Source organism: Dendrobates tinctorius, unplaced genomic scaffold (assembly GCF_039654945.1).
Source record: "Dendrobates tinctorius isolate UK_male_01 unplaced genomic scaffold, ASM3965494v1 ptg000126l, whole genome shotgun sequence".
Classification (NCBI taxonomy): Eukaryota; Metazoa; Chordata; class Amphibia; order Anura; family Dendrobatidae; genus Dendrobates; species Dendrobates tinctorius.
Genome location: NW_027361794.1, coordinates 843393 through 869247, shown reverse-complemented (window position 1 = coordinate 869247; position 25855 = coordinate 843393). Strand labels below are relative to the sequence as shown.

At 45.7% G+C, this 25855-nt stretch overlaps 1 protein-coding gene across 2 annotated transcripts in view; it reads left to right on the top strand.

The window, feature by feature from the left end:
- Window positions 1–25855, top strand: part of LOC141047030 (uncharacterized) — a 406067-nt gene that overhangs the window by 34738 nt on the left and 345474 nt on the right. The window contains exons 14-15 of one of the 2 annotated variants that reach the window (XM_073541950.1): window positions 9760–9838; window positions 10070–10192. The exons of the other annotated variant lie outside the window; for it this stretch is intronic. Coding sequence (XP_073398051.1) covers window positions 9760–9838; window positions 10070–10080 — 90 coding nt within the window. The 3' untranslated portion in view covers window positions 10081–10192. Of the gene's footprint in view, window positions 1–9759; window positions 9839–10069; window positions 10193–25855 lie in introns of those variants that run through there. 2 annotated transcript variants of the gene reach the window in all.

Below are 25855 nucleotides of genomic sequence, written 5' to 3'. Positions count from 1 at the left end.
CCTTCGGGCAGAAGGATGCAGAGATATGGGACAAAATCCCCAAAATAGATGCAGCAGTGTCCAGGTCCTCCAAAAGGTCGGCCCTGCCCCTGGAAGACGCAGGGGTTCTTAGAGACCCGCTAGACAAGAAGGCGGACTCATATTTGAGACACGCATGGGAGGCGACAGCAGGAGGATTAAAACCGGCGATAGCAGGCACTTGCACGGCACGCTCACTCATGATCTGGCTGCAGCAGTTAGAAGAAAAGCTGCCTTCAAGGGTCCCAAGAGAGAAAATCTTATCGGAGATGTATCTCTTGCACAGGGCAGCAGCTTTTTTGGCCGATACCTCGGCGGACTCTATGCGGATGGCAGCCAGGGCAGCGTCACTATCAAATGCTGCTAGACGCGCGTTATGGCTTAAGGGCTGTCCGGGTGACCTTCAGTCCAAGGCCAAATTATGCTCTCTCCCCTGCGACGGTCGATTCTTGTTCGGCAAGAACTTGGACGATATACTGGAGAAAGCAGGCGATAAGAAACAAGGCTTCCCCAGATTCCCTATGGATCAGAGGAGACAGCCCTTTCGGAGGGGGAGATTCAATAGGGGGCGCCCTCCCCCTGACAGGAGAAGATGGGAGGATAAAAGAAAAAAAGAATCGGGATTTATGTTTGGTGGAGGCACCTCCACCTCAAAGAAGTCGCCACAGTGACGCCAGTATTCCAGTGGGGGGGAGATTGGCACTCTTTTTCCAAACCTGGGAGAAGATCTCCTCCAACGCCTGGATCCTAACCATCCTAACAGAAGGCCTGAAAATTCCCTTCATTCGTCAGCCAAAATCCGTGGTCGTCATCACACCCATCAGGAAGGTGACCGAAGAGCAGGTGGCCTTAGAAACAGAGATCCTGAGCCTGATAGACAAGCGGGTACTCTCCGAGGTACCACGCCTACAGGAAGGGAAGGGGTTCTATTCACCCCTTTTTCTGATAAAAAAAACCCGATCAAACATTCAGGACAATCATAAATCTCAAACGGCTCAATCTATGGATAAGGAACTAGACCTTCAAGATGGAATCAGTAACTACGGCGGTGAAGCTGCTACACCAAGATTGCTTCATGGCCGTAGTCGATTTAAAGGATGCGTATTATCACATCCCTATCCACCCAGATTACCAGAAATACTTGAGGGTAGCACTTTATATTCAAGGCACACTAAGGCATTTTCAGTTCAGGGCTCTTCCGTTTGGCATATCTATAGCCCCGAGAATTTTCACCAAGGTCATAGAGGAAGTGACTGCCTTTCTCCGGATTCACGACACGGTCATAATACCATACCTGGATGATTTTCTCATAGTAGGCAGCTCAGAGGACCACTGTACAGCGCAGTTGACCCGGGTGATCAACACCTTGCAGGAATTAGGGTGGATAGTCAATTTCAAAAAATCAAAATTGCAACCCCTAAAAAAACAGACCTTCCTAGGATTCGTACTAGACTCAGAAAAGCAAGAGTGTCTGCTCCCAGAGTCCAAAATAGAAAAGGTGCAAAATCTGGCCTTCACGGGCTAAAACCAACCACGTATGACTTTAGGAAGAGCAATGTCCCTGCTAGGTACCCTAACATCCTGTATTCCGGTGGTCAGGTGGGCTCAGTTTCACACCCGGCAACTCCAGTGGGAGATATACTAACAGCACAAAGATCGCTAAGAGGGCGTTTAGAAGGAAAGCTGGAGCTTTCCTTAAAAACCAGAGACTCTCTCAATTGGTGGCTGGACAAGAGAAATCTGACCTTGGGAATACCGTGGGACAGACAGACGTCAGATATAATCTTAACAGATGCAAGCTCCTCGGGGTGGGGGGCATACCTAAGGGGCATCATAGGTCAGGGTTCCTGGACGCGTCAAGAAAGGGAAGTATCCTCCAACCTGAGAGAACTGTGGGCAGTGAGCAAGGCCCTAAGTCACTTCATTCCACTACTCCAGGGTCGAAATGTACGCATCATGTCAGACAACAAGGTAGTAGTGGCATACATCAACCACCAAGGAGGGACAAGATCACACTCCTTAATGGAAGCGGCGACAGACAGTCTGAGCAGAGCAGAAGAACACCTACACTCCTTGACAGCCTTACATATAAAAGGGGCAGAAAACATAGAGGCAGACTTCTTGAGTCGCAATACCCTGAAGCAGGGGGAATGGGCGCTAAACCGGTCCATTTTTCATAAAATAACTCAGCTTTGGGGGAAATCGGTGATAGACCTCTTTGCCAACAAACACAACAGGCAAACAGAAAGGTTCTGCTCTCTAAACCCGAGGGAAAAACCATGGGCAGTGGACTCGTTGCACATCCAGTGGAACTTCAGGCTAGCTTATGTGGCTCTGATCCCAACAGTTGTCAGAAAAATCAGAAACGATCAGGCCAGGGTGATTCTAATAACTCCATTTTGGCCAAAAAGGCCCTGGTTTGCTCTGCTACGAAGAATGTCCCTCTCCGATCCATGGGTTCTGCCAGAAATCCCGGACCTACTAGCTCAAGGTCCAATATTCCACACTCAGGTCAAAGGATTCCATCTGACGGCGTGGAATTTGAAAGGGCGCTTTTAACGGATAGAGGGTTCTCCCCCGGGTTGGTGGCCACCCTGCTAAAGAGTAGGAAACCAGTGATGACTAACATCTACTGCAGAACATGGAATAAGTTCCTGCAGTTCTTAGGTAGGCCGTTAGGAAAAGATCCCCCGATTAATGCCATCCTGGAGTTCTTACAATCGGGGTTGCAGATGGGGTTAGCAGTGAACACACTTAAAGTTCAGGTGTCTGCACTAGGGGCGCTCTACAACTGCATATTGGCATCAAATAGATGGGTAGCCAGATTTATTAAATCCTGCCATAGAGCTAGGCCTATCCCAATACCCCAGATAGCCCCCTGGGATTTAAACCTAGTGCTAGAAGCCCTTACAAAAGATCCGTATGAGCCATTACATCAGCTACCCCTAAAGTTTCTGACCCTAAAAACAATCCTGTTAGTGGCCCTCACCTCAGCCCGCAGGATAAGCGATTTACAGGCTCTCTCAGTAAATCCACCTTATACGCAAGTCTTTCAGGATAGAGTAGTGTTAAGAACAGACCCCGCTTATCTGCCCAAAGTAGCATCAGATTTCCATCGGGGCCAGGAAATTGTCCTTCCATCTTTCTGCGAGAACCCAAAAAATCTGGGGGAGGAAAAGTTCCATAATCAGGATGTTAAGAGAGCTCTCGTAAAATACATATCTATGACTAGCCAGTGGAGGAGGTCCCAGTCCCTATTCGTAGCTTTTCAGGGTGCCAGGAAAGGCTATGGGGTTTCAAAAGGGACTATTGCTAGATGGATTAGGGAGGCCATTAGTGTAGCTTACACAGCTAGTGGTATCCCGATTCCTGACGGCATCAAGGCTCATTCCACCAGAGCCGTGGTGACCTCCTGGGCCGAAAAAGCAGAGGTATCGATTGAACAGATTTGTAAGGCCGCTACCTGGGCCTCACCTTCAACCTTCTTTAAGCACTATAGGTTGAATCTATCCTCCTCTGCTGACTTAACCTTCGGTAGACGGGTGCTGCAAGCGGTGGTCCCTCCCTAAGGTGTTTCGAATCTCCAAAAATCTCTCAGGTGGTGCTGTCATGGGTGAAGGGAAAACCACCATGGTTACTTACCGGTAGCCGGTTTTTCCAGAACCCATGACAGCACCCGTATATTCCCCCCCTTTTTCACCATATGGGTGTGCACAATTAGTATGGTGTTTTTTGAGTGTTGTGGTGTTGGATTAAACATGTAACTAACCGGGAAGTCCTCTCAGTGCTCTGTAACCCAACTGAAGCGGGGGAGAGGTGCCGCCCCTTATGTCTCAGTAGGCTCCTGTCCTGGTGGGGCGGATCCCTCTCTCAGGTGGTGCTGTCATGGGTTCCGGAAAAACCGGCTACCGGTAAGTAACCATGGTGGTTTCTGCTAATTACCATATTCCTGAGGGAGAGGTGAGAGGTTTAGTGTTACACACACGCAGGCAGAGGGAGGAAGAAGAGAGCTAGGGGGAAACAGGCTCGCAGCTATAGATGTAGCAGAGCTTAGTGTGAGGAACATTCTAGAAGGGAACTTTGAATCTAGGCATAATTGTAGTATTATTACACCCCCGTTACGTAAAAGTTTAGATTTGTGACTTCATGCATGCTTGGGTTAAACACTCCTCCAACCTTCAAGCCATTTTCTCCCCAGTACAGCTGAACCCTCCCCATTGAGGTGCAGCCCATCTCTAGCGTAGAACCTGTAGCCAACTGAGAAGTTGGCCCAGTTCTCTAGGAACCCAAACCCCTCCTTACTACACCAATTCCTGAGTCACTTACTTATCTCCCTAATCTCCCATTGCCTCTCTGGTGTGGCATGTGGTACAGGCAGAATTTCAGAGAATACCACCTTGGAGTTCCTTGCTTTAAGCTTGCAGCCTAATTCCCTGAAATAATCTTTAAGGACCTTCCACCGTGACCGCTAGGTCCTCACCAGCCCCTCCCAGTAATCTGTCAACCCAATCAGCGATGTGTCGGACTCGAGCTCCAGGTAGGCAGCACACCGTTCGACGATCCCTGTCTTTGTGATAGATTGCCCTATCTGTTCCCCTAATAATTGAGTCGCCCACTACCAGCACCTGTCTGGCCTGCCCTCTCCTATTTCCCTCCTTACTGGAGCAGACACTCCTCCAGCTTTCATAGGACATGCCTTGCTGCAGCAGTGCTACCCCTGCACTGACACTCCCCTCATCTACCAAATTAGCAAACTTATTGGGTTGTGCCAGATCAGGACTAGTCTCCCTGGCGCTCTTCCCTCTACCTCCACCTTCTAACTGTCACCCAGCTTGCTGCTTCACTGTCCTGCAGCTCCAAAATAGCATCCCCCCTTATCTATCCCACTGAGCGTCTGCTCAGTGAGCAGAAGACTCCTTTCCATATTGTCTATGGATCTCAGTGCTGCCAGCTGCACATTTAGATCCAGTATCTGGGCTTCCAAATGCACAACGTGCTCACATCTCGCACAGCAGTATGCAACCTCGACTGGCTGGCAGCACACTTTGCAGTTATTACAAAAGGTAGAGATTGAGAGTAGAAATTTGACCATTGCACAGTGTACAAAGGTTTCCAAAAATTACCCAAAGGCGTCTGTAACGGGGTCTTCCAATCTCGGGTACCTCTTTCAGTACCACCCCGTGTTTCCGGAGGTCCACTCTGCTTTGGCTGGAGTCTGAATGAAGGACACTGGCTGGAATTCCTTGGTTACATGGGCGCATATAAAAGATCACTGCTTCTCCATGTATTTCCAGTCTGACAACATTTTACTCACAGGACACAGAATATATCACACAGATAGAGGGCAGGCCAATAGAAAAGCGACAGGCCAGACATACATTACAATAGCCGCAGGTGGCCGGAGCCTGCCAATATTTACTGTGGGAATTACAAAGGTGGGGGGGAGGGGGCGGACAAAAGGTGAATATCGTGTCCCCTCTTGCCAGGGTGCAGCCTGTGGGCTGATGCATTAGGGACATGCATCTCCCATGGAACCTATTATACATACATATAACTGCACAACATATGCTGGATGCTGAGTGGTTACGTAACACGGCTCCCCCTTTTCAGCAACGCAATCGGCATACACAGTCGATTAATGGATCGGTTTGGGGATGACCGAAGTTTATGGGGTTGGTACAAGTTCCGTTTGTCGACTTAGTCCATCGGCGTTACCGTTTTGTTTGCCGGGTCTGTAGTGGATGGTGAAGTCCAGAGGTTGTAGGGCTAAACTCCACCGCAGCAATCTGGCGTTGTCTCCGGAGACCCGATTAAGCCAGACTAGGGGATTATGGTCCGTTAGGAGGGAAAATTGTCGTCCATATAAATATGGTTGCAATTTTTTGAGTGCCCATACTACCGCCGCATAGCTTACTTCACGGGGCAGTAGTTTCCGACTCATGTAAGCTACCGGGTGTTCTTGGCCGTCCAGCCCGACTTGGATCAGTACTGCCCTCAATCCAAACATAGAAGCATCTGTGTGAACAAGGAAACGTTTAGTTGGATCGGGTGCGGCCAATACAGGGGTATTGGTGAGGGTGTCCATTAGTTGGTGGAAGGCTTCCTCACTCTCTGGGGTCCAGGTTACCTGGCGGGGTTGGTTCTTACGGGTCAGATCAGTGAGGAGCTTGGCTACGCTGCTGTAATTGGGAACGAATTTCCTGTAATACCCCACTGTCCCTAGAAACGCCATGACCTAGGTTTTAGTGCGTGGGGTGGGCCATTTGGCTATGGCCTCAATCTTGGCTGGTTCTGGTCGCTGTTTCCCACTTCCCACTTCCCACCCAATGCCCTAAATACTGAACCTCTGCTTTGCCCACGTGACACTTGTTTGGGTTCAGGGTGATTCCGGCCTGGTGGATCCTGTCCAATACTGTCTCTAGGTGATTTAGATGCTCTTCCCATGTCGCACTGTAGATGGCGATGTTGTCCAGGTAGGCACAAGCATAGTCCTGGAGACCATCCAGAAGCCGGTCAGCCAGCCTTTGGAAGGTCGCCGGAGCATTCTTCATCCCGAATGGCATAACTCGAAACTGGAATAAGCCGAACGGGGTGACAAATGCCGACTTGGGAATAGCGTCAGGACTAAGAGGAATCTGCCAGTAGCCTTTGCATAGATCGATGGTGGTCAAATACTTTGCCCCCGCCAGCTGGTCTAACAACTCATCCACACGCGGCATGGGATATGTATCCGTCACTGTTTTCTCATTGAGCTTACGATAGTCTACACAAAACCGTGTAGTCCCATCCTTCTTGGGGACTAACACTACGGGGGATGCCCAAGGACTGTCTGACTCTTCAATGACCCCTAAACGCAACATCTCTTGTATCTCTTGTTGCATCCCCTCTCGTACAGACTCAGGGACGCGGAAGGGGTTTTGTCGCAGGGGGGTCTGATTCTGGGTCTCAACCTTTTGTTATGTCAGGCGAGTGTACCCTGGTCTCCCCGAAAACATCCTCTGTCGCTGCCTCAACAACTCTTCCACCTGCTGTCTCTCCCGGGGGCCTAGGTCTTCACCCAAGTGTACCTGGTCCCATGTTTTAGACTGAGTCCTTTCCCCTAAGACATCCGGCAAGGGAAGTCCGGCTAAATCCTCTGCTTCAGGTGCACAGATGGCCACTACCTCTTCAGGGCGCTCCCGGTAGGGCTTCAGCATATTCACGTGGAACATGTGGATAACCCTGGGGTCGTCACAATTGGCGACATTATAGGTTGTGTCGGCTATTTTCCCCACTACCTGGTAGGGCCCCTGCCATGCAGTTTGGAACTTGTTCTGCTTAGTGGGCTCTAACACCAGGACCTTCTGTCCTATTTCCAAGGTGCGCTCTCTGGCCCTCCGATCGTACCATACGCGCTGGCGCCGCTGGGTCGCCTGCATGTTCTCACGTACAACCTGGGTCAGTGCCTGTAGGCGGTCCCGGAATTCCAGCACATAGGGTACAATAGGTACCCCTTCTATGAGGCCCTCCCCTTCCCAGTGTACTAGCACTAAGTCTAGGGGTCCCCTTACCCATTTCCCGTATACCAGCTCGAACGGGGAGAACCCCGTGGATTCTTGGGGCACCTCCCAATAGGCAAACAGGAGGTGTGGCAATAATTTCTCCCAGTCCCTGTAGGTCCTGGTAAAAGTCCCAATGAGCTGTTTTAATGTCCCATTAAAGCATTCACACAACCCATCAGGACTAGTCTCCCTGGCGCTCTTCCCTCTACCTCCACCTTCTAACTGTCACCCAGCTTGCTGCTTCACTGTCCTGCAGCTCCAAAATAGCATCCCCCCTTATCTATCCCACTGAGCGTCTGCTCAGTAAGCAGAAGACTCCTTTCCATATTGTCTATGGATCTCAGTGCTGCCAGCTGCACATTTAGATCCAGTATCTGGGCTTCCAAATGCACAACGTGCTCACATCTTGCACAGCATTATGCAACCTCGACTGGCTGACAGCACACTTTGCAGTTATTAGAAGAGGTAGAGATTGAGAGTAGAAATTTGACCATTGCACAGTGTACAAAGGTTTCCAAAAATTACCCAAAGGTGTATCATACATGCTAAAAGAGGCCGTGATGGGATCTCACAATACACTTAGCAGGTATAACAAGAGGTACAGATAGGGAGTACAAGTTTCACTATTGCACAATGTGCCAATTTTTCAAAAAAATTAGCCAAGGGATCTGTCTCAGACCAGCTGAAAGACACCATGATGGCAACATCACAATAAACTTTGCAGGTATTACAAGAGGTAGAGATAGAGTGCAAGTTTCACCATTGCACAATATGCAAAGGTTTCAAAAAGTACAAAACATTACCCAAGTGGGGTATACATATATGAAATCTAAGTACTTGTTGCAGGAGGAGGAGGAGGTCCGATTCCCTGAACAAAATGGTTTTGGATCGCAAGGGAAGGACGTTAAGATAACTCTCCCCCCCCCCAATAACAAAAAAAAAAATTTAGCCTGCATTTACATAATGTTGCTGTCATCCATAAGGCTTACAAAGTCAGAGGAAATTCAGACCTTGTTCAATTTTTTAAAAGAGTCATCCTGTCTGCATTTTCCATTGACAGGCGTGTGCACCTATCCGTTATGATTGCACCTGCCGAGCTAAAAACCCACTCAGACAACACATGGCAGGGCATGGCACTACCCCAAAGGCGTACAAGGAGAGGTCTGGCCAAGTGTGCAGCTTGGACAACCAATAGTTAAAGGGATCTCAAGAATCAGGAAGGACGCTGGTGTGGTCACCTAAGCAGGCCTTCACCATCTTGGTTAACTTCTCATCATAGTTATACCAACATATAGCCCTTGCTGATGGGACAGTCTCATGAAAATGGCCCAGCTGGCGCATGGTAGATGGGGCGACAAAACTGCTCTATACTGCGCCACGTCATCTACCATGCGCTACTGCGCAGGCGCGGTCTCCCCGCGCCATCTTTCTGGTGGCTCTCTGATATGGGGCGACAATGCTGCATCAAACAGCGCATGTGCCAGCGTCTGACGTCACTTCCGGTCAGATGACCGACCCAGACATTGATAGGGATGCTGACACAGACACCGCGCTCATTCACTGCACAGGCACGGCGGTGCCTGCATCTCCCACTGCCATTAATGATAGTAAGTAATATACTTCTAATTTAACCATCGCTACATCACCAATGTAGCATCTTTTTACATGTTTATAAAGAAACCTCTTTTTTCTTTCAAGGCAATTTTCTTTTGGCACATTTCCATAATTGTGGATCCTCAGTAATTAGGTCCACTTGTCAGAAAGGTACCCCATATGTCTCTTTATACTTATGACTATACTGATTTTGGACATTGCATTGCACTTTATACTAAACACATGCTTCATGGGAATAATTATTATACGATCAATACAGCCCCCTATTTCACCCTTTTTTTTCCCCATGGGGGTCACGTCTTTTATTTCAATACAATTTTGTCAAACTATTGGCATTCCAAGAATTAATATCACTGACCTTGGAGTTATTTCAAACCTTCTCACTGATCACATTTCTTATGTTTATAACTATAAGGCCAAACATATCAGTCTCAGGTACTATAATGTACTATTTATTCTCTATTGTGTGTATAGGATTTGGTCTCCTTAAAAAAAATGTTTCCCTTCTGTGATACTATATATCTCTCGACATGATAACGAGCAGACTATATAATTTTTGTGCCCATCTTTCAATTCCCATCTACAGGACAATCCAGTGAATTTAGAAACATTGCCTAACAGTGAAACTATTTACCCGGTGACTACAACCTCTCTTCTCCAAAGGGGTACGACTGCTATACTTTCTCTATGTAATTGAGTTCTTTCTACCGCCATGCCTTCTTTCTTCTCTTCCCTTGTCTTCCAAGTATCTTTATGTCCTCTAATGATCATATGGCATGTGACTTAGTAAAAATGCATCTCTGGGAGATACTCATTCTTTATTTGGTATGCTATCTGTATACTTTTATCTTGTATATATTTCTCTGATTTTTATTATGTATATTTTATTTTTTCAGCGCCTATATGATAAAGGCCATTGTGAGGCCGAAACATCAAAAAGCTTTCGCTTCTTCACCGTCAAATAAAATTAAAGTATTTCACTTCTATCAAAAATTTACGTGTGCAGTGACTCTACATTGAACTTATGCTGACGGGACTAGCAGTTCCCTTTTCACTAGCACCATACATCCACACCTTGTATTCGAGTGCTAACCATCCCTACTATCTGTAGGGTCTTGGGAAAGGTATCTGACATGAACTCTGCCATGTGTGGCAAACTTCAAAGAGTCAAATATTAAGTGTCCTCACCAGGAAGAACACCAACCATCCTCTCCTCCTCTCGATGCATAGCCTCCTCCTCCTCTTCAGGCCATCCATGCTGGACAAGCATGAAGCTGGGATTTTGAGCCCCCTCTAATGTGCAGAGCCAAAACTCCTGTTCCTCCTCATTATCCTCCTGTTCCTCATCATCGCCCCATGTGGCCTGATAATATTGTGTGACACTTGGGTGTGTGGTATCAGTCACTGTAAAATATTGCTCCATAGCCACCTGCTCGACATTCAAAGCTTCCTCTTTGATAATCTTGAATGTTTTAAAATACATTATTATGCTGATAATAGCATCATCAGCGCACACCATCTTGATGCAGTACTCAAAGTTTTCAAGACCTCACATAGGTCAGCGATCCACATCCACTCGGCAGTTATGTGTGGGGCTGAGTGTTACTCTGACGGGCATTGAGAATCTGGAATTCAGAGACTGCCCTCTGCTACTCACTAAGCCTTGCCAATGTATGGAAGGTCGAATTCCAGAGTGCCGGCAGGTCACAAATCAGTCAGTGATGAGGCAAATTAAAGCGCTGCTGCAGTGAAGCTAGACCAGCAAAAGCCTGAAATGACTTTTGGAAATGTGACCTGACATGGTGTACCTTGGCAAGTAGGTCAGGAAAGTCAAGGTATGTTTTTAAAAAATGCTGTTCAACATAGTTCAGCACTTGGGCCATGCATGGTACCAGCTTGCCAAGCTTTAAAGCTGCCACCAAGCTACACCCATTATCACACACAACCAGACCTGGTTGGAGGTTCAGCAGGGAGAGCCACTGATTGGTCTGTTCTTTTATCCCTTTCAACAGATCGGTTGCATGGTGAGCTTTATCACCTAAACAGATGAGCTTCAGCAGAGCGTGCTGCTGCTTTGTATCCTTTAATAAGATGTATAGTAGAGGGGTTACAAGTACACTAGACTTCAAGAAAGCAAATTTCCAATGGATGAGAGATGATCTTGGTGCAATTAACTGGGACGATATCCTGAGACATAAAAATACACAAAGAAAATGGGAGACGTTTATTAGCATCCTGAATAGGACCTGTGCACAATATATACCGTATGAGAATTAACATGCTAGAAATAGGAGGAAACCACTATGGTTAAATAGAGCTGTAAGGGGCGCAATAAGTGACAAAAAGAAAGCATTTAGAGGATTAAAGCAAGTAGGTAGTGATGAGCAGTGGCATAACTACAAAATTATGGCCCCCCCAATGTCAAAACACACGCACATCTCCACTTTGTACACCTCGTACATCCACATCTCCACTCCATACACCTCGTACACGCGTGGCTCCGCTCTGTACACCTCGTACACACACGGCTCCGCTCCGTACACACATGGCTCCTCCGTCCACATGCGGCTCTGCTTCGTACACTTTGTACACACGCGGCTTCTCTCCGTACACCTCGTACACACACGGCTCAGCTCTGTACACCTTGTACACATGAAACTTCTCTCCGTACACCTCGTACACACACGGCTCCGCTCTGTACACTTCGTACACACACGGCTTCTCTCCATACACCTCATACACAAATGGCTCCTCTCCGTACACCTCGTACACACACTGCTCCGCTCCATACACACATGGCTCTGCTCCGTACACCTTGTACACACACAGCTCCGCTCCGTACACCTCGTACACACACGGCTCCGCTCCGTACACCTCATACACACACATGGCTCCGCTCCGTACACCTCATACACACACGGCTCCGCTCCATACACCTCATACACGCACAGCTCCTCTCCGTACAACTCATACACACACATCTCCGCTTCGTACACTTCGTACACACATGGTTCTACTACATCCACCCTGTAAGCGCCTCCTGACCCCACACATAAACTTACCCTCATCCTTACCCTATAATTAGTCCTCGCAGTGTGAATTGACATCTATCGGTGTCATCCACCTGTTACAGCCGCTGCGAGTGTCTCATATTTACCTTGCGCCCCGGTGAATGCACCTGTACTCTTATTGCTCCATCACTTATGTGGCACAGGACTAATTATATCCACATGGTATATGTTTTTTGGTGCTGTTATATCGCTGTGCAAGGTTGCGGGACAGTTCACTTATTTCGTTTATAGGCTCATTGTATAGGCTCATGTTTTAACACTTTACTCTCAGCAATTGCAACTGTGTGTGCCTGATCCGTGCATTTCATGTACATTTATGTGCCCTATTAGAAACCTTATTACTTCCCTATCTGATTGGGTTTTATTTTATGATTTATTGCTTCTGGGCTGTTCAATACCCTCAGTGGGTTTCTCTGTTTTACTCACGCTAGCTTCAATCATTTCAGTATTTTGTGGTGTCCTTGAGCGCAGGTCAATTTTTTATTTCTGTGGCAGCGCTGTGTGTGTGAGCCTCTCTCTCCCGGCCAGGGTTGCATCACCTGTATAGCGGAGTGGAGGGGCATTTCAAGAATGCAGCCTGACGACGTCATTCCAAGAATAGAAAATGAAAGACGGGTGAGCTCTGAGAGCTAGTGATGCAGCCGGCTGTCTGTATAGCAGGATTATGGCAGAATCATGGTGCGTCCCCTGACAGTAGCTGCCCTGCTGCTGCCATCATACATCGGCAATGTCAGCTGCCGCCTGTGATTGGCTGGCGGCTGTAAACTGTTGCCGTGCGGGAGGAATCTCTTGCGCACCAACAGATTTTAACTTTTGCTGGTCTCGCCGTCGGCGTGCCTCTGATCTGCCGGGCCTCTGAACTGCTAGGCCCAGTCACAGTGGCGATCCCTGTAACGGTGGAAATTCCACCCCTGGTGATGAGGCATTAAACAAATACAAAAGATTAAATAAATTCTGTAAAAAGCAAATCAAGGCAGAAAAGATTGAGACAGAGAGACTCATTGCCAGAGAAAGTAAAAATAATCCCAAAATATTCTTTAACTACATAAATAGTAAGAAACTAAAAAATGATAGTGTTGGCCCCCTTAAAAATAGTCTGGGTGAAATGGTGGATGAGGATGAGGAAAAAGTCAATATGCTAAATGACTTTTTTTCAACAGTATTTACACAAGAAAATCCCACGACGAATAACATGATCAGTGATAAAAAAAATTCTCCATTAAATGTCACCTGCTTAACCCAGCAGGAAGTATGGCGGCATCTAAAAATAACTAAAATTGACAAATCACTGGGCCCGGACGGGATACACCCCTGAGTACTGCAGGAATTAAGTACAGTCATAGATAGACCATTATTTTTAATCTTTAAAGATTCCATAATAACAGGGTTTGTACCACAGGACTGGAGTATAGCAAATGTGGTGCCAATATTCAAAAAGGGGACAAAAACTGAACTTGGAAATTATAGGCCAGTATGCTTAACCTCCAGCTGTGGATAAAATCCTGGAGGGTTTTCTAAGAGTTACTATACTGGAGTATCTGAAGAAGAATAACCTCATGACCCAGTATCAACATGGGTTTACGAGGGACCGTTCCTGTCAGACTAATCTGATAAGCTTTTATGAAGAGGTAAGTTCCAGATTGGACCAAGGGAATGCAGTGGATGTGGTTTACATGGACTTTTCAAAAGCTTTTGATACGGTGCCACACAAAAGGTTGATGCATAAAATGAGAACAATGGGGATAGGGGAAAATATGTGTAAGTGGGTTAAGAGCTGGCTCAGGGATAGGAAACAAAGGGTGGTTATTAATGGAGCACACTCGGACTGGGTCACGGTTAGCAGTGGGGTACCAAAGGGGTCAGTACTGGGCCGACTTCTTTCTAGCATATTTATTAATGACCTTGTAGGGGGCATAGAGAGTAGAATTTCAATATTTGCAGATGACACTAAACTCTGCAGGGTAATCAATACAGAGGAGGACAATTTTATATTACAGGAGGATTTATGCAAACTAGAAGCTTGGGCTGATAAATGGCAAATGAACTTTAATGGGGATAAATGTAAGGTCATGCCCTTGGGTAGAACAAACAAGATGTATAATTATGTGCTTAATTGTAAAACACTGGGCAAAACTGTCACTGAAAAAGACCTGGTTGTATGGGTGGACGACAAACTCACATTTAGTGGCCAGTGTCATTCAGCTGTGCAAAGGCAAATAAAATAATGGGATGCATTAAAAGAGGCATAGATGCTCATGAGGAGAACATAATTTTACCTCTATATAAGTCACTAGTGCGACCACACTTAGAATACTGTGTACAGTTCTGGTCTCCGGTGTATAAGAAAAACATAGCTGAACTGGAGCGGGTGCAGAGAAGAGCGACCAAGGTTATTAGGGAACTGGGGGGGTCTGCAATACCAAGACAGGTTATTACACTTGGGGTTATTTAGTTTGGAAAATCGAAGGCTTAGTGGTGATCTTATTACAATGTATAAATATATGCGGGGACAGTACAAAGACCTTTCTATTGATCTTTTTACTCTTAGACCTGTGACGGGGACAAGGGGACATCCTCTACGTCTGGAGGAAAGAACGTTTAACCCCTTTACCCCCAAGGGTGGTTTGCACGTTCATGACCGGGCCAATTTTTACAATTCTGACCACTGTCATAACTCTGGAACGCTTCCATGGATCCCGGTGATTCTGACACTGTTTTCTCATGACATATTGTACTTCATGATAGTGGTAAAATTTTAATCAAATAACTTGCGTTTATTTGTGAAAAAAACTTTGAATTTTTATGCCCTTAAATCACAGAGATACGGCACACAAAAAACTTGATAAGTAACATTTCCCACATGTTTACTTTACATCAGCACAATTTTGGAACCAAAATTTTTTTTTTGTCAGGAAGTTATAAGGGTTAAAAATTGACCAGCGATTTTTGCAACACCATTTTATTTTTACGGACCGCATCACATTTGAAGCCACTTTGAGGATATATGATAGAAAATACCCAAAAGTGACACCATTCTAAAAACTGCACCCCTTAAGGTGCTCAAAACCACATTCAAGCAGTTTATTAACCCTTTAGGTGCGTCACAGGAATTTTTTGAATATTTAAAAAAAAATGAACATCTAACTTTTTTTCACAAAAAAAAATACTTCAGGTTCAATTTTTTTTATTTTACCAAGGGTAACAAGAGAAATTGGACTGAAAAAGTTGTTGTACAATATGTCCTGAGTACGCTGATATCAGGTATGTGGGGGGAACGACTCTTTCTGCGCATGGCAGAGCTCAGAAAGGAAGGAGCGCCGTTTGACTTTTTCAATGCAAAATTGGCTGGAATTCAGATCGGACGCCATGTCACGTTTGGAGAGCCCCTGATGTACCTAAACAGTGGAAACCCCCCACAAGTGAGCCCATTTTGGAAACTAGACCCCCCAAGGAACTTATCTAGATATGTGGTGAGAACTTTGAACCCACAAGGGCTTTACAGAAGTTTATAACGTACAGCGGTACAATTAAAAAATCATATTTTTTTCCGCAAAAATGATCTTTTCAGCCCCAATTTTTATTTTCCCAAGGGTAACAGGACCCTAAAAGTTATTGTGCAATTTGTCCTGAGTATGCTGATACCCCACATGTGGGGGTAAACCACTATTTGGGCATATGGCAGAGCTCGGAAGGGAAGCAGCGCCATTTGACGTTTTTGGCTGGAATTGAGATCGGACACCATGTCGCAATTGGAAAACCCCTGATGTACCAAAACAGTGGAAACCCCCCACAAGTGAGCCCATTTTGGAAACTAGACCCCCCAAGGAACTTATCTAGATGTGTGGTGAGCACTTTGAACCCCCCCAGTGCTTCACAGAAGTTTATAACGCCCAGGCGTGAAAATAAAAAATTCATATTTTTTCCACAAACATGATCTTTGTCACCAATTTTTTATATTTTCCCAAGGGTACCAGGAGAAATTGGACCCCAAAAGTTGTTGTCCAATTTGTCCTGAGTATGCTGACACCCCATATGTGGGAGAAAACTACTGTATAGGCACACGTCGGGGCTCGGAAGGCAAGTAGTTATGTTTTGGAATGCAGACTTTGATGGAATGGTCTGCGGGTGTCATGTTGCCTTTGGAGAGGCCCTAATGTACCTAAACAGTGGAAACCCCCCACAAATGACCCCATTTTGTAAACTAGACCGCCTAAGGAACTTATCTAGATGTGTGGAGAGCACTTTGAACCCCTAAGGGCTTCACAGAAGTTTATAATGCCCGGGCACGAAAATAAAAAAATCGTATTTTTTCCACAAACATGATAAATTAGTCCACAATTTTTTTTATTTTCCCAAGGGTAACTGGAGAAATTGGACCCCAAAAATTGTTTTGCAATTTGTCCTGAATAGGCTGATACCCTACATGTGGGGGTAAAACAATGTTTGGGCGCATGGCAGAGCTTGGAAGGGAAGGAGCACCATTTGACTTTTTCAACTCAGAATTGGCTGGAATTGAGATCAGACGCCATGTTGCATTTGGAGAGCACCTGATGTGCCCAAACAGTGGAAACCCCCAATTCTAACTCCAACCCTAATGCCAACACACCCCTAACCCTAATCTCAGCCCTAACTCTAGCCCTAATGGGAAAATGGAAATAAATACATTTTCTTTTAATTTTATTATTTTTCCCTAACTAAAGGGGTGATAACGGGGGGCTTGATTTACTATTTATGGCGGTTTTTATGTTTGGCAGCTGTCACACGCTAAAAGACGCTTTTTATTGTAAAAATAGTTTTTGCATCACCACATATTGAGAGCTATAATTTTTCCGTATTTTGACCCACCGAGTCATTTGAGGTCTTATTTTTTGCGGGACGAGTTGATGTTTTTATTGGTACCATTTTCGGGCACGTGAGATTTTTTGATCGCTTTTTATTCCGATTTTTGGGACGCAGAATGAACAAAAAACCAGCGTTTCATGAATTTCTTTTGGGGGAGTGCGTTTACACCGTTCCACGTGCGGTAAAATTGATAAAGCGGTTTTATTCTTTGGGTCAGTACGGTTACAGCGATACCTCATTTAGGTCGTTTTTTTATCTTTTGTCGGTTTTATGCAATGAAAACTATTTTATATGAAAAATAATTATTTTTGCATCGCTTTATTCTGCAAGCTGTAACTTTTTTTTTTTTTTTCGCTGATGATGCTGTATGGCAGCTGTTTTTTTGTGGGACAAGATGACGTTTTTTTAGCGGTACCATGGATATTTATATGCGTCTTTTTGATCGCGCGTTATTGCACTTTTTGTTTGGCGGTATGATAATAAATCGTTATTTTTTGCTTCGTTTTTTATTTTTTAAGGGGTTCGCTAAAGGGGTTAACTAATGGGATAGTTTTATAGGGCAGGTCGTTACGGACTCGGCGATACCTAATATGTGTACTTTTATTGTTTGTTGTTTTTTTATTTCCAAAAAATGGATTTATTGGGGGGAATATTTTTTTTTCTTCTAATTTATTTGGCGATTTTTAAAAAAATTATTTTAACACTTTTTTTTTTTTTTACTTTATTACATTGTCCCAGGTGGGACATCACTGTCCTGTGACAGATCGCTGATCTGTCACATCACAGATCACTGTGACAGATCAGCGATCTGTCACAGGCACTGCTGCAAACTTCCTTATGCCTGCGCTTTGCAGGCACTGAGGAAGTCAGCTCCCTGCAGGCCCCCGAAGGTCCCCGTCGCCATCTTGGATTCGGGGGCCTGCAGGGAAGGAGACCCCCCGCAGCAGCGCTGCACATTGCGCTGCTGTGGGGGGCTCAGGGAAGCACGGAGGGAGCCCCCTCCCTGCCGATGCTTCCCTTTATCCCCCGGTACACCGCGATCATGTTTGATCGCGGTGTGCAAGGGGTTAACATGTCGGTCCGTGACCGCCCATGACACATTGTGCCGGGTGTCAGCTGTGATAATCAGCTGACACCCGGCCGCGATCAGCGGCGCTCACCACGTGGGCGCCGCTGATCGCGCTAGACGTACTATCCCGTCCATGGGCATAGGGGCCCGGGTCCCATGGACGGGACAGTACGTCTGATGTCAGAAAGGGGTTAAGCATACTCACAGATGCAGATTCTTTACTGTAAGAGCAGTGAGACTATGGAATTCTCTGCCATATGATGTTGTAATGAGTGATTCTATACTAAAATTTAATAAGGGACTGGATGCCTTTCTTGAAAAGTATAATATTGCAGGGTATACACACTAGCTTCCTTAATATTGCGTTGATCCAGGGAGCTAGTCTGATTGCCTTTTGTGGAGTCGGGAGGGAATTTTTTTCCCCAATGTAAAGCTTACTGTTTGCCACATGGGTTTTTTTTGCCTTCCTCTGGATCAACATGTTAGGGCAAGTTAGCATAGGATATGGGTTGAACTAGATGGACTTAAAGTCTTCCTTCAACCTTAATAACTATGTTAATATGTTACTATGCTGCAGATTTCCCAGCTGGGGACTCATGGGCAGGCTAGTTTCACTGAGGATGAGGAGGAGAGACATGAGCTGGAATACGAGGAGGCTGAAACTCTGATGGAAGGTGGGCCCGCTATTCTTAGTGTGGGTGAGAAGTGTGATGTTCCAGCCTGTGACTCTGACCCAGACTCCACCAGGATAACCCAGTGTGCCATCAGGGAAATGTATCATCCCTGTCCACAAGAACTTGTCCACGTATCTAAAGCTAGGTGGACCTTCCCTATGACTGTATTGGCCAGAGCACGGCTGATATTGTGTAACACGTGCTTATGTAATGCAGGGATGGCACACCAGGAAAAATACTGGCAGCTGGGAATCGAGTACCGTGGGACTGCCATCACCAAGAGGTCGCGGAAATACTCAGTTCTTACAAGTCAAAATGGCAACATTTCCAGGGCTAGCAATCTGGCAATGTGGGTGTTTAGCGTTTGTGCCGATGAGTGGCTGGACATTTCTGCTTTCTGGGAAAGGTCTGGGGCAGGGACAACTGAATGCTGGGCTGGGACAATGAACTGGACGTGGTTGCTGACTGTTGTGTGTGTGCAACCACTGGTTGTAGGCAGGAGTCATCAGAGCCTGCTTCATGGTTAGCAGATTGGGAATGCCGTAACACAGGGGAAGGGGCAGTGGTTTGACCCTCAGACACAGATTTTGTACCCATGCATTCCGCCCACCTACTGGGGTGCTTGGCTGCCATGTGGTTTTCCATGCTGGTGGTGCTCAGGTTGGCAGTGTTCTTGCCTCTTCTTAGCTTTGTTTGGCAGATGCTGCAAATTACAGTTCAGCCTTAGTGACCAGCAGTAACCTCGCTGACGTCTCCGTTAGTCACTGACGCTGCACTCACAGCAGCTCATTTATCAGTGGCTCTCAGCATAGACTGTTGCATTTTGGCACAGTCCAGGTTGAAAATTGTTTATCCCCAAGACATCGATTATGGAGTGGGACAGAACGATGAACAGGTGAGAAATATTGTTTTTATTTGTCTTATTACAGAAGATGAGGGATTAGGTGTTAGGTGAGTATAACTGTGTTTATTTTTAAATAAAAATGCAAAAGTGTGTTTTGGTTTTTTTCAAATAATGTCTCCCGGTGAACTCCTGTTACCTGTCTGATGTCATTGTGAGTGAGAGAAAGTTCTCATGCTCACGGTGCCATTAGAATAAAGTGCCATAGGTTCCATAGGGTCAGTGACCATTTAAATCAATTGCATCCCAGGATCCTGGCCCCCTGAGGAAGCCATCGCGACATGGGCATAGGGACGTGTGTCACGCTCACACTCACAGATATGGGTAAGAACCTATAATGATGGGATTTGCTTCACTACCATTGGAATGCAATTGATTTAAATGGTCACTGAGCCTATGGGGCCTATGGCACTTTATGCTACCCATTTGGTTGTGATTATGAATCGGTCATTACTTTAATGATTTGTTACTTGCAGTCACTTTAAATTGTTATTGTATCGAATACTTTTGTTATATATTTTTTGTCCTGTATTGGTGTGTGTGGGGTGACAGCAGATTTCGGTGCACCCTTTTGACCGTATTCAATATCTCTGTAATGACATAATTGTTTATGAAATGTGCTTGTTATGCTTTTATATTTTTGATTTGGGATCAAAGACATATATAATTTTATTACTATTCTTATGTGGTCATTGTGCTCCAAGTCTCACGGGAGTGGAAACGAGCAACAATGAGGGTTTTTGTTGTTTCCATGGTGAGAATTGAACAGATTCTAGAGATGTTCTTTAGGTGTATATGGGAGGTGAAGGAAATATTGGTGTCAAACATAACACCCAGATAGCGCACCTGCTACTGGGTCGTTATTGTGGTGCAGCACATGGAGAGGAAGATGTCGGCTTTAGGGAGGTGAGTAGATGGCGAGAGCAGAAGTTCAGTTTTGGAAAGGTTGAGTTTCAGATAGAGAGTGGACATGATGTTGGAGACTGTGGAAAGACAGTCACTGGTGTTCTGTAGTACAGTGGGGGTCAAGTCAGGGGATGGCATTTATAGTTGTGTGTCATTAGCATAAAGATGGTACTGAAAGCCAAATTTGCTGATGGTCTGTCCAACTGAGGCCATGCAGAGAGAGAAGAGGGCCACGTATTGAACCTTGGGACCCCAATAGTGGGAGGAAGAGGAGAAGTTGAACAATACACTGAAGGAGCAGTCAGAAAGATAGGAAGAGAACCAGGAGAGAGCAGTGTCCTTTATGCCTGTTGATTGAAGCATGGAGGAGGTGGTGGTCAACAGTGTTGAAAGCTGCAGAGAGGTCGAGAAGAATGAACTGAGAGTGTTCACCATTACGAATGACACATACTCATTATTAAAGGAGTCTGTCTCTTTCTTTCAATTAAAAGACTTTATTCTGGGTGTGTTTGTTTCTATACAATATGACTATAGGGTTAGTTATAGATGCCTCTCTATTTCTATCCTTTGAGCTTGATGTCACCTAACAATACAAAGGTGACATCGACCTGCTGAAGTATTACCCCACTTGCCACTGCATCAGGGCAAGTGGGAAGAAGGAGGCTAAGTGCCAGAATTGGCACATCTTATAGTTGCGCCCTTTCTTGGTCGGCTGAGAGATGATGTTTTTAGCCTGGGGCAGAGGCGTATCTAGGCTTTCTGGCACCCGGGGCAAGAATTCGGTTCGGCGCCCCCCCCCCCTGCCCAAGTACATATGCGACTTGCACACTTAGCCATGTACCTGCGAGCTTCTCTTCCTAATGCTCTCAATGTTCAGTAAAAAACTGAGAGAAGCAGGAAGAGAAGCTCGTTGTCACAGGACCATAACTATGAAAATCGCATATGAGTGAAGTGTCCATGTGATGACTACTGCAACCTGCAGAGCTGAGTCCTGACATTGCAGCTTCTGAATTCTCACAACGAATGCACTGCACACTTTTAGGATTCTCCCTTGCCGATGTACAGTCATGTCAGCACAAGTATGTGATTTATATACTTCTGGCCACATTCCGACTAGACGTGCCCGGCCTCGCTCTGTTCATTTTCATTGAGTGAGGCCACACACGTCTAGTCAGCATGTGACCGCATGTATGTAAATTACCGGCACGAGAGAATCCTGACAGCGTTCAGTGAGCACTGTGAGAATTCAGACGTCTGCAGTCACATAGAATGACTGCAGACTCCGTACAAACCTGGACAACCCCTTTAATGTTCCTAACAAATAAAAACATGAGAATAAGTCAGTAGCACAAATAACATTTACATCCAGGTACCTTATAGATGACGTCGTCTCTGCAGTCAGTCACCTTTTCTTCTAGACCCCATGATGAGTTTTCTCATCCACATCTCGTCTCTGCAGACTTCCATCTTCTCCGCAAAGGAAAAAGTTTTTTGTCAGCTCACCAAACCGTAGCAAATGCGAAGTCTGGAGGAATGCAATCAATCCTGGGCGGTGCAGGGAACTTGGATTCCGGAAAATCTTGTAGGCACAATACTTGGGAGATGTTCCAGCAACTTCGACCAAAGGATGGTTAAAATCAAAAGACTTTATTCCAAAAAAATAATTAAAAACAGAATAGATGCATAAAAAACATATGGTTCACCAATGTGACAGACGCTTACGCGTTTCGGACTAGAGGGTCCTTACTCATAGCTATGGGAACGGAAGATGCCGGGAGCATGGAAAGGAAAGAAAAAGTCCGGAGGCCGTCGGAAGGTGAGTATATCACTCTTTTTTATTTTAATTATATTTTTTACACGTTTATGGTACCCAGGGTCCAGAGGAGTCTCTTCTCCTCTGGACCCTGGGTACCGCTAGCTGGTCATCTCCCGGCTGCGTCGCCGCTGACGCCCGTGCGCCCGGAGATGACCCGCGGCAGTACCTACGATGATCGTAGACACCTCGGCACAGCCGGAGAGCTAACTAATCCTAAGGCAAGAAAGGGGAGATCTAAACTGCCCCGGAGCAGACCCTAAAGGAATAGATAACCCCCAAACATATATTGTTAGTGAGACAAGATGAAAATACAAACGCAGGCAGAAAAATAGACTGAGCAAACGATGGGGCCCACACTGACTAGACAGGACAGGAAAGGAAAGACACTGTCTACAATCACGCAAAAAACCCTGCAAAAGTCCAACACGTCTGATGCAAAAAACACTGACGTCACACGACTTCGCCCCCCACTATATGTGCACTCTGGTATATTCTGAAAGCAAAGCAAAAAGGGACCAATATAAAAGGGGACAAACAAACTGGCACATGCAGTAACATATGGGCGGTGATTCAGCACAGCCCCAGCCGGAGCTAGCTGACCCGCACAAAGCAGAGATAAATAAAACCAGATCAAATGCAAACAGAACAGCAAATGAACCACTTAGCTGAACATGCAGGGAAAGAGCAGGAGACATCAGACCTCAGGAAGCAAAGGGAAAAAATCACCAGCAGGGATAGAGGGAGTCAGCTGTCTTAAATCCCAATCAGAAACCCCATATCTCCAATCGTCTTCCTCATTATCAGGTGGCAAGCCTCTGTCAATCAGATCAGCTCCACTGCTTCCAGTAACCACCAGAGGGAGCCCAGAAAGAGAACTCTCAATCTGACCAGCTCCACTATCTTCAGTAATCACCAGAGGGAAGCCAGAGAGAGAATTCACAACAGTACCCCACTAGAACGAGAACAGGGCTTGGACCGAGAACAAGTCCCACAGGACTGCACAAAATTCCTGACATCACGAGATAAGACAGGCCACCAGAAAGACCGACTCACCAAATCTCTGGTACCAAAAATACCTGGATGACCAGCCAACGCGGATCAATGAATTTCAGACACTACTCTTTTCCTCCACTGGTCAGGGACATACAATTTTCCCATAGGGCAACGTTCAGTTTTGTCCTCCTGAAATTCCTCCAGGGCACGTCTCAAATCGGGTGAGATGGCGTAAAGAACTACACCCTCATTTAGAATATTAGTAGGCTCGGTCACATCAAGAGAATCCGCAAAGAAACTCCTAGAAAGGGAGTCCGCCTTAACATTCTTAGTGCCCGGAAGAAAAGAGACCACAAAATTAAAACGCGTGAAAAACAAGGCCCACCTAGCCTGTCTAGGATTCAAGCGTTTGGCTGATTCAAGATAAATCAAATTCTTGTGGTTGGTGAGGACCACAACTTGATGTCTAGCTCCCTCCAACCAATGTCTCCACTCTTCAAATGCCCATTTCATGGCCAACAATTCCCGATTCCCCACGTCATAGTTACATTCAGATGGGGAGAATTTTCGAGAAAAGAAGGCACAGGGATTCATCTTAGAAGTCACCGGATCTCTTTGGAACAAAATGACTCCTGCACCAATCTCAGAAGCATCTACCTCCACCTGAAATGGGAGTGAGGCATCAGGTTGCTGTAGAACCGGAGCAGAAGTGAATCTCCGTTAAGTTCCTGAAATGCCGAAACTGCCTCTGGAGACCAATTCACCTTTTTGGTCAAATCAGTCAGTGGTTTAACAATACCAGAAAAATTACTTATAAATTTAAAAATTACTTATAAATTTACGGTAGAAATTAGCAAAACCCAAAAACTTCTGGAGAGCCTTCAAAGAAGTGGGCTGAACCCAATCATAAATGGGCTGTATCTTGGCCGGGTCCATTTCAATAGCCGACTTGGACAAAATGAATCCCAAAAATGAAATCCTCTGTACACCAAAGAGGCACTTCGATCCCTTAACATACAGAGAATTTTCCCTCAAAATCCAGAACACAGTCCGGAAATGTTCCACATGAGAATCCCAATCACTGGAAAGATCAAAATATCTTCCAGATAAATGATCAAAAACTTATCCACAAAGTCCCGGAAAATATCGTTCATAAAAGAGTGGAAGCAGAAGGGGCATTAGTAAGCCCAAAAGGCATCACCAGGTACTCAAAATGTCCCTCAGGAGTATTAAACGCCGTCTTCCATTCATCCCCATGCTTAATGCGAATAAGATTATACGCCCCCCTGAGGTCAAGCTTGGTAAACCAACAGGCACTTTTGACTCTGGAAAATAAATCAGAAATCAGTGGCAACGAGTACTGATAATTAACAGTGATTTTGTTAAGGGAACGATAATCAATACATGACCTTAATAAACCATCTTTCTTGGCCACAAAAAAAACCCAGCACCTAAAGGTGAAGAGGATGGTCTAATATGACCCTTCTCCAACGACTCCTTGATATAAGATCACATAGCATCATGTTTGGGTACCGATAAGTTGAAAAGCCGACCTTTGGGAAATTTACTCCTGGGTATTAACTCAATTGCACAGTCATAACTCCTATGAGGAGGCAAAGACGCAGACTTACTCTCACTAAATACATCCAAAAAATCAACCAAATAGTCAGGAATATCATGAGACTGGGGAGAGGTGGAGAAAACAGGAGTGTCACTAAGAACACATTGATAACCCCAACTCACCACAGACACAGATTTCCAATCTAAAACAGGATTATGAGTTTGCAACCAAGGGAAACCCAGAAAAATAGTATCATGCAAATTGTGCAACACCAAAAATTTACAATTTTCTTGCTGGTCCGGGGCGACCTGCATTATCACCTGGGTCCAAAACTGGGGTTTATTCTCTGCCAAGGGAGTAGCATCAATACCCCTCAAAGGGATAGGAGTCCGCAGGGGTATCATGGGGAAACCACAATGTTTAGCAAAGTCCAAATCCATCAGATTCAAAGCTGCTCCTGAATCAACAAAAGCCTTAGCGGAAAATGTAGACAAGGAGCAGATCAGGGTAATCGCCAAAAGGAACTTAGGCTGTATACTGCTCACCGCAAATGTGTGAGCAAAACGCTTTTCTCATTTAGGGCAGACAGCAATAGTATGAGAGGTGTCCCCACAGAAAAAACACAACTTATTGCGCCTTCTAAACTCCTGACGTTGCGCCCTAGACAAAACCCTATCACATTGCATGGGTTCAGAAGTTCGTTCGAAAGGTGGCAACGCCCCTCGTGTAGTTTTACGTTCACGTAAACGCCGATCAATTTGAATGGCCAATGACGTAGAGTCGTCAAGACCAGAGGGAACAGGAATCCCACCATAACATCTTTTACAGTTTCTACCAAACCCTTCCGAA